The sequence below is a fragment of the Babylonia areolata genome, chromosome 20 (genome assembly GCF_041734735.1).
Source record: "Babylonia areolata isolate BAREFJ2019XMU chromosome 20, ASM4173473v1, whole genome shotgun sequence".
Taxonomy (NCBI): Eukaryota; Metazoa; Mollusca; class Gastropoda; order Neogastropoda; family Buccinidae; genus Babylonia; species Babylonia areolata.
Window position 1 is genome coordinate 32,268,043 of NC_134895.1, and position 14,422 is coordinate 32,282,464.

The 14,422-nt window shown below is 45.0% G+C and overlaps 1 protein-coding gene across 4 annotated transcripts in view; it reads left to right on the forward strand.

The window, feature by feature from the left end:
• LOC143295411 (transforming growth factor-beta-induced protein ig-h3-like) overlaps positions 1-14,206 on the forward strand; it is a 61,542-nt gene extending 47,336 nt beyond the window's left edge. For all 4 annotated transcript variants that reach the window (XM_076607094.1, XM_076607095.1, XM_076607092.1 and 1 more), the window contains exons 10-14: positions 2,531-2,701; positions 4,558-4,656; positions 8,333-8,479; positions 11,170-11,260; positions 12,591-14,206. In XM_076607094.1, coding sequence (XP_076463209.1) covers positions 2,531-2,701; positions 4,558-4,656; positions 8,333-8,479; positions 11,170-11,260; positions 12,591-12,823 — 741 coding nt within the window. In that variant the 3' untranslated portion in view covers positions 12,824-14,206. The remainder of the gene's footprint in view (positions 1-2,530; positions 2,702-4,557; positions 4,657-8,332; positions 8,480-11,169; positions 11,261-12,590) is intronic.
• The last annotated feature ends 216 nt before the right edge of the window (positions 14,207-14,422 follow it).

Consider the following 14,422-nt stretch of genomic DNA (forward strand, 5'->3'; position numbering starts at 1 on the left):
CAACTGACACCACCTCCATCAAACTGAACACTGACACCACCTCCGTCAGACTGAGCACTGACAACTGACACCACCTCCGTCAAACTGAACACTGACAACTGACACCACCTCCATCAAACTGAACACTGACAACTGACACCACCTCCATCAAACTGAACACTGACAACTGACACCACCTCCATCAGACTGAGCACTGACAACTGACACCACCTCCGTCAAACTGAACACTGACAACTGACACCACCTCCATCAAACTGAACACTGACAACTGACACCACCTCCATCAAACTGAACACTGACAACTGACACCACCTCCGTCAAACTGAACACTGACAACTGACACCACCTCCATCAAACTGAACACTGACAACTGACACCACCTCCGTCAAACTGAACACTGACAACTGACACCACCTCCGTCAAACTGAACACTGACAACTGACACCACCTCCATCAAACTGAACACTGACAACTGACACCACCTCCGTCAAACTGAACACTGACAACTGACACCACCTCCATCAAACTGAACACTGACAACTGACACCACCTCCGTCAAACTGAACACTGACAACTGACACCACCTCCGTCAAACTGAACACTGACAACTGACACCACCTCCATCAAACTGAACACTGACAACTGACACCACCTCCATCAAACTGAACACTGACAACTGACACCACCTCCATCAAACTGAACACTGACACCACCTCCATCAGACTGAACACTGACAACTGACACCACCTCCATCAAACTGAACACTGACAACTGACACCACCTCCATCAGACTGAGCACTGACAACTGACACCACCTCCATCAAACTGAACACTGACACCACCTCCATCAGACTGAGCACTGACAACTGACACCACCTCCGTCAAACTGAACACTAACAACTGACACCACCTCCATCAAACTGAACACTGACAACTGACACCACCTCCGTCAAACTGAACACTGACAACTGACACCACCTCCGTCAAACTGAACACTGACAACTGACACCACCTCCATCAAACTGAACACTGACAACTGACACCACCTCCGTCAAACTGAACACTGACAACTGACACCACCTCCATCAAACTGAACACTGACAACTGACACCACCTCCATCAAACTGAACACTGACAACTGACACCACCTCCATCAAACTGAACACTGACAACTGACACCACCTCCGTCAAACTGAACACTGACAACTGACACCACCTCCATCAAACTGAACACTGACAACTGACACCACCTCCATCAAACTGAACACTGACAACTGACACCACCTCCATCAAACTGAACACTGACAACTGACACCACCTCCATCGAACTGAGCACTGACAACTGACACCACCTCCATCAAACTGAACACTGACAACTGACACCACCTCCATCAAACTGAACACTGACAACTGACACCACCTCCGTCAAACTGAACACTGACAACTGACACCACCTCCATCAAACTGAACACTGACAACTGACACCACCTCCGTCAAACTGAACACTGACAACTGACACCACCTCCGTCAAACTGAACACTGACAACTGACACCACCTCCATCAAACTGAACACTGACAACTGACACCACCTCCATCAAACTGAACACTGAAAACTGACACCACATTCATCAAACTGAACACTAACAACTGACACCACCTCCATCAAACTGAACACTGACAACTGACACCACCTCCGTCAAACTGAACACTGACAACTGACACCACCTTCAAACTGAACACTGAAAACTGACGCAGCCTTGGAACTGAACAGTGAAATCTGACACCATCTTCAAACCGAACACCGAACAGTTACACCACCATCAAACTGAACACTGACAACTGACACCACCTCCATCAAACTGAGCACTGACAACTGACACCACCTCCATCAAACTGAACACTGACAACTGACACCACCTCCATCAAACTGAACACTGACACCACCTCCATCAGACTGAACACTGACAACTGACACCACCTCCATCAAACTGAACACTGACAACTGACACCACCTCCATCAAACTGAACACTGACAACTGACACCACCTCCATCAAACTGAACACTGACAACTGACACCACCTCCATCAGACTGAGCACTGACAACTGACACCACCTCCATCAGACTGAGCACTGACAACTGACACCACCTCCGTCAAACTGAACACTGACAACTGACACCACCTCCATCAAACTGAACACTGACAACTGACACCACCTCCGTCAGACTGAACACTGACAACTGACACCACCTCCATCAGACTGAACACTGACAACTGACACCACCTCCATCAAACTGAACACTGACAACTGACACCACCTCCATCAAACTGAACACTGACAACTGACACCACCTCCATCAAACTGAACACTAACAACTGACTCCATCAAACTGAACACTGACAACTGACTCCGTCAAACTGAACACTGACAACTGACACCACCTCCGTCAAACTGAACACTGACAACTGACACCACCTCCGTCAAACTGAACACTGCCAACTGAAGGCAGCCTCCTCCACCACGTGCAGGCCCTGCCGCCAGAGGTGATGAAGAAGCTGTGGTCAGACCCTGACCTGCTGCAGAGCGTGCTCAACTTCCACGTGGTGCCCGAGGAGATCGACTGCCGCCACATGTTCAGCAACCGCCGTCTGGAGACCCTCAACCCTAAGGGCAGGGTCTACGTCAACAAGTATTCCTCCGTACGTCAGGGAGTTAAAGGGGGACAGGCGGGAGAGGAGGGGAGGTCCGGGAGGAGGTTATAGGGGGGAGGGGGGTGTAGAAAAATCTGCTTTGATACTAAAACAAACACGCTAGCAGAGTTAAGGTGAAAAAAAAAGTTTGAGTGCTACTGTGGCGATGAGCTGACCCCGAGGAGAGCAGCCTGAATTTCATACAGAGAAACATGGTGTGACTAAAAAAAAAAAATAAAAAATAAAAAGTGATACAGTGCATTACAATACCAAGAGGGTAACCTGATTGAGAGAAACTGGGACAGCGATGACAAAGAGAGAGGCAATAGGGAGGGAGGGGACTGGTGGGGGTCGGGGGATGGGGGACACGGACTGGTCGGTAGACAAACAGTAATAAGATATACTCGTAGTTAATTTTCTTTCGCTTTTTTTTCTCTGGCAGTGTCATGGTTGAGGCTATAGGTTTTTTCTTGTCTTGATTTGGACGGCGTTTTTACCATCCTTTGAAACACAGGACCTGCGAAAGTCAGCGATAATCAGTGACCTTTGGCTTTTGTGTGTGTGTGTGTGTGTGTGTGTGTGTGTGTGCAATAGGTCCTTCATCCTATTTCTCATCGTTTCTTTCTTGCTTTTGAATGCAAATGATATGATAATAAGCGTACATATTTTCAGAGATTTCGTAGTTCATATTGTTTTCCCCCTCTCCTCTCTGCCAAACCTAAGACTCAGTGGATATGAATTCACTGCCCGGGTGGCCCTGAGAAGCCATGCAACTTTTAACCCTTCAAGACGGGCCAGGGCTTATCTGGTAATACTTAAATCATCTGAATCCAATTTCTGCCTTCTTCACTCTCAGTTCTGTTCTGTTCTGCAGATCTGTTCGATTCTGTTCTGTTTTGTACTAGTCTAGTCAAATCTAGTTGTTCGCGTTGTATTGTGCATTTCCAATTCTAGTTTAGTATAATCTAGTATAGTCTAGTCTGATGTAATCTTGTCTAGTATGTCATGTTGCATTGTGCACTTCCAAATCTGTTCAGTCCAGCCCAGCCCAATCTGTCTAATCCAGTCCAGTACAATCCAGTTTAGTTCAGTCCATTCTAATCTAGTCCAGTATAGCCCAGTCCAATCCAATCTAGTTCAGTCCATTCTAATCTAGTCCAGTATAGCCCAGTCCAATCCAATCTAGTTCAGTCCATTCTAATCTAGTCCAGTATAGCCCAGTCCAATCCAATCTAGTTCAGTCCATTCTAATCTAGTCCAGTATAGCCCAGGCCAATCCAGTTTAGTTCAGTCCATTCTAATCTAGTCCAGTATAGCCCAGTCCAATCCAATCTAGTTCAGTCCATTCTAATCGAGTCCAGTACAGCCCAGTCCAATCCAGGCTAGTTCAGTCCATTCTAATCTAGTCCAGTATAGCCCAGTCCAATCCAGTTTAGTTCAGTCCATTCTAATCTAGTCCAGTATCGCCCAGTCCAATCTAATCTAGTTCAGTCCATTCTAATCAAGTCCAGTCTTGTATAGTCCAGCCCAGTCCAGTCCAGTGGATTCGATTCGAGCCCAGTCCAGTTCATTCAAGTCTAGTCTATTCTATTCTGCGCGTAAACCAGGTATGCGTTTCCCTATTTTTGAAGCAGGACCACCGTCATAGTGACAGCAGCGTGTGTGCTGTGTAGAACGCTACACAGCCAAACCCCCACCCCCACACCCCTGCGCCCCCTGTGTAATAACCGACTTGGCTTCTACAACATACCCCCATCGAAGTTTTTTTCTTTTTTCTTTTAAGTCAACAGCAGATGCGGTGTACCTTTCACGCCTGTTTGAAGCTGAAGCTAGTCATGTCCGGCATGTGGTGATGTGTTGTGCAGTTCCCGTTCGGACGGCAGCGGGTGAGCACAGTGCAGTGTGCCCCCATCACTGAACGGAACGTGGCCTCTTGCAACGGTCTGCTGCACGTGGTGGACAGGGTGAGTGTGGTGCCACCCCTCTCTTCCCCGCTTCAGTCTTTGAATGCATATGTAATTTAAATTTGAATTAATAAAAATGTATTGTAATGTATTGTATTGCATTGTATTGTATTGCTTTGGGATTTTATTTTTGAGAAGGTGGCAAAATGGTTACAATGCCAATACAGTGTCAGTGAGGGTCTTGGTTCGAATCTGATTCTCGCCCTTTCTCTCTCCCAGGTTTGACTGAAAAAATCAAACAGAGCATTCAGTCATTCGGATGAGACGATAAACAGAGATCCCCTGTGTGCTGCACGCACTTGGTGCACAGAAAAAGAACCTATGGGAGCGTAAGTGTTGTTCTCTGGCACGAAATCCACTCCGACAGCTGCACAAATATATATGCATGCATGCGCTCAAGACCTGAATAAGTGCTTTGGGTTATGCTTCTGATCAGGCATCTGCGTAGCAGATGTGGTTTTCTCCGAACGCAGTGACGCCGGACAAACTGAAACTGATACTCTTAAAAAATGATACTCTCTTCTACGCTCAAAACTTAGACCGAATTATTTACATGAGCTTTCAGCTTTCAGAACACAAAAAGTACATTGGAAAGTGCTGATGTTTTCAGGGTCAGTGAGTTTTGGAAGGTTTTTAGCAATATACCATGGACTGAAAAAAATAGGTCAATGTGGAGATGATTCAATCCCTTAAAGTCATACTTTTACCTTTGGATCTTTTGCCAGAAGTATAATCCAAAGCCATCCTTCAGAAAAAAAAAAACAAAAGTACACACATTCTGTCATGAAAGAGTTAACTGCAGAACCTTGGCGAAACGATATTGATGTAATATGAGTACTCAGTCGATACTGGGCTTTTTGTAATCACATGTTCCTCTGGATACTGGGCATTTGTATAGGTTTTTGAAAAAAATCACCAAAAAATAATGACAAAAAACAATGACTTGAAATTTTCAGACATGTTTATTGATAAATGGAATAAGCAGTTTCATAGCCTTTACTTTCATGGTTCATTTTTTGTAGCTGGAGTGATAAAACATAGTTTCTTTTTTACAACAAAATTGAGGGTGGTTGCAAATGCATAGAAGAAAATTTTTCAGCATTTTTGAAAAAAGGGTTATTTTCCACATAAATCACATTGAGAAACCCTGCAGAATGTAAAAAATGGCTATTTGAGAGTGTCTGCACTATACAAATGAACTAATATCAGTAACATGCAATTTGCAAGTTTGTAATTTTTCATGTGGCATTCTTCAGCATACTAGGCCTTAGTGTAGCGTTGAAAAAAAATGTATATAAATAAAGAAAACTCACACAGTCTTGAAATTTGGAGACACAATTACTAATAAAGTGAACAAGAGGAGCACAAACTTTCAAAGCTCTTACTGTTATGGTTCACTTTTTGTAGCCAGAGATATATAGGATTACCTTTTTTACGATAACAAAATTGAGGGTGATTGCACATCATAGTGGTGAAATTCACAGCATTGTTGAAAGAAGGGTTATTTTTTACATAAATTGCATTGTCAAACCCTGCAGAGTATAAAAAAAGGCTTTTTGAGAGTTTCTGCACCATACAAATGAACTAAAATAAATAACATAAAAGTAGCTAATTCGTATTTTGTCATGTGGCATTCTTCAGTACAGTAGGTATTAGTATGGTCTGGAAAAAAAGTCACACAGTCTTGAAATCTGGAGACATTATTCTTGATATAGTGAATAAGCACAGTAAGCAGCTCTTCACTCTATGGTACTCTGTCTGTAGCTGAATGGAGATGGGGTATCCATTATCCTTGTCTAGGTAATCCACATTGTTCTTGAAAAAAAAGCTGTTTTTGACACACATCACACTGATAATCATTTCAAAAGTTTATGCACTGTAAGAATACACTAACGCTAATCATAGGGCCGAAAAAACTCACTATTTGATATCCAAAACAGCCGCAGTCTACACATGGGAAAAAAAAAAACCCTCTATGGGGGTGTGGCCAGTCATACCTTGTAACTGCAGTCCGTGCAGTTCCTGGTCCGTGTATGGCGGAATTGCAGGAAAAAATCTAAAATCTTCATGCCACTCTTTGCTCACAAATCGAAGAAAACTGTCCGTGCTCTGGTCAGCCAGTAGTCCGTGTGCACCGGCCTCTCTTTCACTGTCACTGTCCGCCTCACTTGCCACGCCCCTCTGCTCTTCCACATCAGGTTCGATATCTGATGAACTTTCATGTTCGCTCTCCTCAGATGGAACAAAATCACTCTCCTCATCTTCTTCACCATACTCTACATCTGATCCTTCTGTTTGGACCAGTTCCACGGCTTCTCGTAGGGTGTAAACACGCCTGCCTTGTCTGCTCTGTGAACAACTTGCATTAGGTTGCGACGTCATTGTTGTTTGTCTGAACACAAAGGCCTGGGTGACGATAAAAAATAGCTCAGCAGTACAGCAACAAGTGACTCGCCAGCCACTCCAGTGGTCAAAGGTTGGCCTATGCTAATTAGGCTCTAGCATGGATGGCTGTGTCTGTGGCACTGGGTCACAACGTCACTTGTGGATATTTTTGAAGGTCGAAACGGCTATAGCCGTTGTCAGTATACAACCAGATGGAAATGGATGACGGCTATAGCCGTTAGTATCGAGTGAGTGTGGTTACTGTTTGTTTTTGGTGTGTGTGTGTGTGTGTGTGTGTGTTCTTATCAATGGTGGCAATTATTTTGCTGGTCCAAGGTAATACTGCATTACCAAGAGTAATAAGTTCAAAGTGTGGAGACTGATATCCTGACCTGAAGGCTGTATCGTATCTCAGTGAGGTGACAGCCCTTCAGCTGACAGCACCCTCGTCAGCACCAGTCAAGGGGTTTAAGACAGGCTACACAGCAACATAAATCCACTGTTCGACATAGGCAACAAAAAATAATAAATGAAATAAAATAAAGTGAAATACAAATAAATCATAGTTGATTTCAGCTCAGAAAGCACGTGAGATAAAAATGTAATCACAGACAAACACGCGCGCGCATACTTTCTCCCCCCACCTCCCGCCCTCTCTCTCTATCCCTCACACACACACACACACACACACACACACACACACACACGGGTATCTGTTTTTTAAGCAGATGTGCTGTAGTGTATAGGAATCTTCTTCTTTTTCGTTCGTGGGCTGCAACTCCCATGAACACTCGTATGTACATGAGTGGCCTTTTACGTGTATGACCGTTTTTATCCCGCCATGTAGGCAGCCATACTCCGTTTTCGGGGGTGTGCATGATGGGTATGTTCTTGTTTCCATAACACACTGAACGCTGACATAGATTACAGGATCTTTAACGTGCGTTTTTGATCTTCTGCTTGCGTATACACACGAACGGGGTTCAGGCACAAGCAGGTCTACACATAAGTTGACCTGGGAGATCGGAAAAACTCCACCCTTTACCCAGCAGGCGCCGTTACCGAGATTCGAACCCGAGATCCTCAGTTTTGAAAGTCCAACGCTTTAACCACTCGACTACTGCGCCCGTCGTATAGGGATCAACACACACGCTTTTGACAACTCCTTGAAATCGGTAAACTGAAAGACGCTTTTTTGACACCATGAATTGAAACTGAAACACGCTTCTTCCATCCAACCTGGGCCCCCACCTCCACGCCCCCCCTCCCCCACCCCACTCCACCTCTGCAGGTGCTGCTGCCCCCCTCAGGGAACGTGGTGGACGTGCTGGCGGCAGACTCCAACTACAGCACTCTGGTCAGGCTGCTGAAGAAGGGCGGTCTGGCCGACTCCCTGCAGGAGGAGGGACCGTTCACTCTCTTCGCTCCCACCAATGAGGTGAGGGCCATGTGGATGTTCACCGTGTGCTTTGAGGTGACTGTACGCCCCAACGCTGAGCTTAGACCACACATTGACATGAGCTTACAGTTGGGCCAACAGCAAAGTGAGAGTTGTATGATCAATGGTTTCTCCATTGCGATAGGAAGTCATTTACAGCTTAGTCTTTTGCGAAGGACTATGATTCTCAAACTAGGAGGCAAAATTGCACTGGCTCTTTGTGCTGCAGCCTTGAGGGCTAGTTGGCCTTTGGGAACCATCCCAACGCCGACTGTCCTAAAACCCTCTTGGCCAGGAGAGTGGTGATGTATCTTGGGCAAGACACTCTCCACTATACTCAAATTCTTGCCCAGATAACTAGTTGGGACAGCAGTTTCCTCCTCTGCTGTTCTGATGGTCATAGTCGGACACGACTATCATACAAACATTGTACACGTGGGATACGTTGTACACATGGGATAGTTGTTACAGGTGTTTTGTTTTTGTTTTTTTACTTGTGATTATGATATGTATATAAAGTATTTCTTCTATTTTGCTCCTGTGATGAACCTTGAGCATTATTAGTATTTTGATGGGAGGCGCAATGGGAATAAAGAAGTATTGTTATATTATTAGGTCAGCCAGTGGAAGGCGTGCCGGCTACCCCTTGCAGGGATGCCAGCGGGCTCTTTCAGTTATAAATAGCATCCCATCTCCACCTTCTTAAAAGTCTGTGCCAGAAATTTCCACTTTTCTGTTGCTTTCTTTGTTTAGCCTTTTTAAAAAAAAAAAAAATCTTCCGTCACTATTTTCTGCTTTTTTTCTTCTTCCTTCCCAGTCTTCCCTGTTCCTTTTTACCAGCAAGCCTTGACACTTTTTCTCTTTTCCGCAGTCTGTGATTTACTATCTGAGTTGTTGTGGCGGTTAAGTCGTGTTGTTGTAAACACCAGCTGTCCATTCTGCAGTGTTATTTCTTTATACGGCCTTTTTGTATTTTTATGAGACCTTGCAATCGATCCTTTGATCCCTTTTTACGACTTTTTGTAATTTAGGGGATGATAAATTGAGCGGAATGGCTGACGTCCTTAGCACAACAGACTATTATTTGCCTTAAGGAGCTTTATGGTTGAGCTAATGTCTTGTTTTTCTTGTCTTTTTTTAAGACGTGACGGATTTGCTTGTAAGCGGTATATTTTCTTTTAGCTGGACAGTCCTGTGCGGTCGACTGGACTATAAGTAACAATGTCAAATGTTTTACTATCTTCAGTAAGACGTGAGGTCCAATTAGGTTTGGGACTACTTGACAAGGCTGTACTCTCATGATGTATCCCTGCTGCAACTAAGCTGAGAGATACAGACACCTGCAGTGTTGGTCAGGAAATTTGAGCAACACACCCAAAGATGCATTCTTGAAGTGGATGACCCTAGACTGTGTAGTGCCAGTCTTCCCATTTGAACTCAGGCCATGATAGAGGAGTCCTACCCAGCCAGCTCCTGGACGCATGTATACACGGACGGATCAGTGGAGGAAGCCACACACAACGGAGGCAGTGGTGTCTACGTCAGATTTCCCGATGGAGAGCACAGCAGTATCGCACTCCCTGGAGTGTTCCAATTTCAGAGCTGAAGTCCTGGCCATTAAAACAGCTGCAGAATTCCTCTCCTCCTGTGGAAAGCCCCTTGGCAGCAGCTCCATCTTCACTGACTCCATGTCCACACTCCAGTCCCTTGACTCCCCTGATCCTGGTCCACTGATCCAGTCCCCCAAGGCCTCCCTCGCAACCCTTACCCAAACAGCCCCAACAACCCTCCAGTGGGTGCCTGCCCATGTAGGCCTCCCAGGAAACGAGCGTGCAGACCACCTTGCTTAGGAAGGAAGCCAGCTCACACAGCCGACCGTTCCTTCCACGTATGAGGAAACTAAAACTCCGAAGAGGCTGGGGTCACCCTGAACGGAGGCTACCAGGCGCACCAGGACCCCATCAGGACACCGGAGAGGAGACACCAGACTACCATCTACCGCCTTCGCACAGGACACTGCGGCCTCCGAGCACACCTGAAGAGGATTGGAGTGGCAGCCACATCCCTATGTGATTGCGGCCAGGCTGACCAGACCCCATCCCATATTCTCCAAGACTGCCCCCTGTATGAGAAGACGCGGCAGCAGTCCTGGCCTGGGGTGCTGACCTCAACACCAAGCTCTGGGGTAGCCGATCTTCGCCAGACGTCCGAGTTTGTTGCATCCCTCGGACTTTGACCCTGACTGCGTAGCTGTCGAACGCCAAAGAAAGGAGCCCATATCATGCTCAACTATGGGTAGGAGCCGATCACGGACAAAAAAAAAAAAAAAAGACATCTGATAAGGCTCGAACTTGCGGTCCTCCCAGTCGTCAGTCGGCGACACTAACCACTTCGCTGCGGTGGCTAGTGGTGCAGTTTCATTTCATTTAATACCATCACCACATTGTGTTTCTTCATGCTTTATTCCTAGAACCGTATGCTTTCAAAGTGCATGTAGAATTCCGTTTTACATAATTATCAGCCAGGTTGCAGTGCTTTACGAGTAAATTATTTTTCACGAACACAGCTTCTTCGTTGTTTTTTGCTTACCCCACCCCATGGTTTAGGCAGCCGCATTCTGTGTTCGGGGAAGGGGAGTATACACACACACACACACACAGAGGCTGGTGTTTGTTCTCTGTCTTTTGCAGGCCTTCAAGGAGCTGGGCAAGGAGACGCTGAAGGAGCTGGAAGGGGACTCTGAACGGCTGGCCTCCATTCTCAAACTCCACATCAACAACGGTCAGTCCGGGCCTCGGTTCTTCAATGTCACGTCTGTCCACGCGAAGTGACATTCGGTTACAGTTAGTCCACGCCAAATGTCTACATGCAGTTGTAGCTTTCCTCTTCCCCTGTCAGCTCAGTTACATATGTGGCGGGAGTTTGGGGGGGTGGGGGGTGGGGTGGGGCGTTAAGAAAGTACGAACAGCTTGCTACACCGGTTTATGGGTTGGTTAGGTAGTTTTCAGTTTCAATTTCGAGGAGGCATCAAAGATTGCGGACTGATCCAGGTACTGCAGTAGTACTTAACATAAAAAAAGAAAAAGGAGAAAAGAAAAAAAAAAAGCAAAAGCATGATCAACGCAAAAACACATGTGGTCACTTTTTGACTCACTTGTGTAAACAAAGTGAGTCTATGTTTTAACCCGGTGTTCGGTTGTCTGTGTGTGTCTTTGTGTCCGTGGTAAACTTTAACATTGACATTTTCTCTGCAAATACTTTGTCAGTTGACACCAAATTAGGCATAAAAATAGGAAAAGTTAAGTTCTTTCAAGTCATCTTGTTTAAAACAATATTGCACCTCTGGGATGGGCACAAAAAAATTTAAAAAAGAAGCCTAATTATATGCAAACTGCATTTACTGTTATATTTATATTTTTTGTATTCTCTAAACTTGGCAATTTGATCTGATATTCTGACACAACAACAAGAGCAGTCATTATTATCATTTTTTGTTCAAACAGGAACTTTTTTTGCTAAGCATGGAAGTTTATTTATTTTGCAAACATTTTGGTGCAGATAGTAAAAAAGGGAAATTACTCTGTAATTAATGCTAGGGGACTTAATTTGCTTTAAACTGATCTTTCTTATCTTAAACATTATATTTTGAAATTATACTCAATACATAAAAAGCTTGTGTGTTAAGTGTATCACAAGTGAGTCTTGAAGGCCTTGCCTCTCTTGTTTTGTTTTATTTAATTGGTTTGTTTGAGTGTGGTTGGCTTTGATTGGATGGTGAGTGGGTGAGTGGTTGGGTAGTTGTTTGTCGTACTTTGGTTGCCTGGCTGGTGGGTTAGTTGGTTGACTGCTTGGTTTGTTACAAGACTGGCTCGTTTGTTGGGTATTGGGTTGAGCAGTTGGTTGGTTGACTGGTTGGTTGGATGCTTGATTGGTAAGTTGGTTGGTTGACTTGTTTTTGTTTTTTGTTTAAAGGAAAGGAAATATGAAAGAAACAAATTAAGGAGAGAGAACGGAATATATGAATGAATGAACGAACGAATGATCGAACAATGAATGAATGAAAGCTCACGTTCTTGCTTTTTTTTTTTTTTTTTTTTTGTTCCCCATGCAGGTCACCTCTGCTGCTCTGGCATTCTGCATGGAAGCTGGTGGCACCCTCAGAGAGTTCGCACTCTCGGCGGCCACGCCCTCTCCCTATCACGTGACTACAGAGGCCAAGCTCTTGTTAACGACGCTGTGATTGGCTCCTGCGACAACTCTGCCACCAATGGCGTGGTGCATGGCATCGACTCAGTGCTGATGCCACAGCGGCGGCAGAGAAATCCTTGGTACATGTATCTCTAGAAATTCGAACCTTGATGTTTGGGGTTTGCTTTTTTTAAAATCACGTTGGCAAAGATAATTAAGTAATTATCATCGACAGTTTATATTTTAGTCGGTATTGAGCAAAACAAGAGTTCTCCATGAACAGTGAATGATAGCATTCTAAACTGACGAGCATCCATGAAAATGTTATTTTGGCCTCCCTCCACCTCTCCACCACCTCTTTTTCTCTCTATCTCTGCCTCACTCTATCTCTCTCCCGTTTTCTCCCTCTCTCGTTTTAGACTTTGCCAAAAGTGTGCTTGGTGTACGTTAAGCGCATGAGAAAGTTTAATGCTTTGGCCGATCATTATAGGCCTCTGTGTGTTGGTATATGCTGTTTCTTTTGTGTGTATGTTTCTGCTGAAAGACTGCAGTGGTGCCGGTTCTAAACACAGAACCGACGTTCAAGGTTCTCGGGACTTTTCCCCCCCCCCCCCACGCCCCCCCCCCACACTCTTCCCTCCCTTCTCGTCTCCCCTTTTTCCGTCTTAACCCATCTGGTCTGGTGGTCTGTGTACTAGTCTTCCGGATCAGGCGATCAACAAACGGAGTTCCCATGTGCAGCATGAACTCTGCGCACAGGCAAAAACCCACAGACAAAACAAAAGAGAGATGCAGACCAAAAAAAAAAAAAAAAACTAAAGAAGAAAGGTGGACTTGTGGTGCAGTGACGTCCTCCTCCCAGGCGAGCAGTTTGAATTTGTACACACAGAGAATTAAATCTGGTGTGACAGATGAATCAGTACAACACACAGCAACACAGTACAATACTGTCTCCAGTACAGTGCAGGACCACACCATACCACATCATACCGTTCGAAACAACACAATACCATGTAATGCAACACACTCCTATGCAACACCATACCATCCCATCCAAAAGAATACAGTGCAATACATTACCATGCAATGCGTCACAGCGCAATTCACAACACAATACAAGTACACTACAATGCAGTAAATATCACGAGACGAGACGTCACTGCACAACACAATACAGCAATAACACGACACAACACTGCATACGATACAACACAACACTTCACAACTCTACACAACACAGCTAAACACTGCATAACATAGAACAGTATGACACAACGCTGGTCACCAAAGCCCGGAACACATGGCTTCAGAATCTGTCTGTCTGTGTGCTTGTTTGTCTGTTTTTAGCAATGCTTCGATTCTTCGGCGTTTGTCTGTCTGCCTGTTTGTCCGTTTTCAGCAGTGTTTCGATTCTTCCCTGACCCGCTCTCTAGTTACTTTTGGTATATCAGCGCTTTCTCAATCCGAGCCAATACTGCCTATCGTATCTGCTTGTGGCCAATATGAGTCATGTATGGATTAAACATGGATATATCTTGACTTCGCCTGTGCTCAGAAATTGGTCTGGAAGATGGTGTGAAGACATTCTTACACACTTGCTGTATCTGTTTCTGTTTATCTCCGTCTGTCTCTCTCACTCAATCATTCTCTCACATGCATAAAACTCACACACATACACACGCATACAGAGAGAAAGAAGAGAGTGATATTTGCATGCGCACGTACACGTGCAAGTTTATAAACACGCCAGCAACA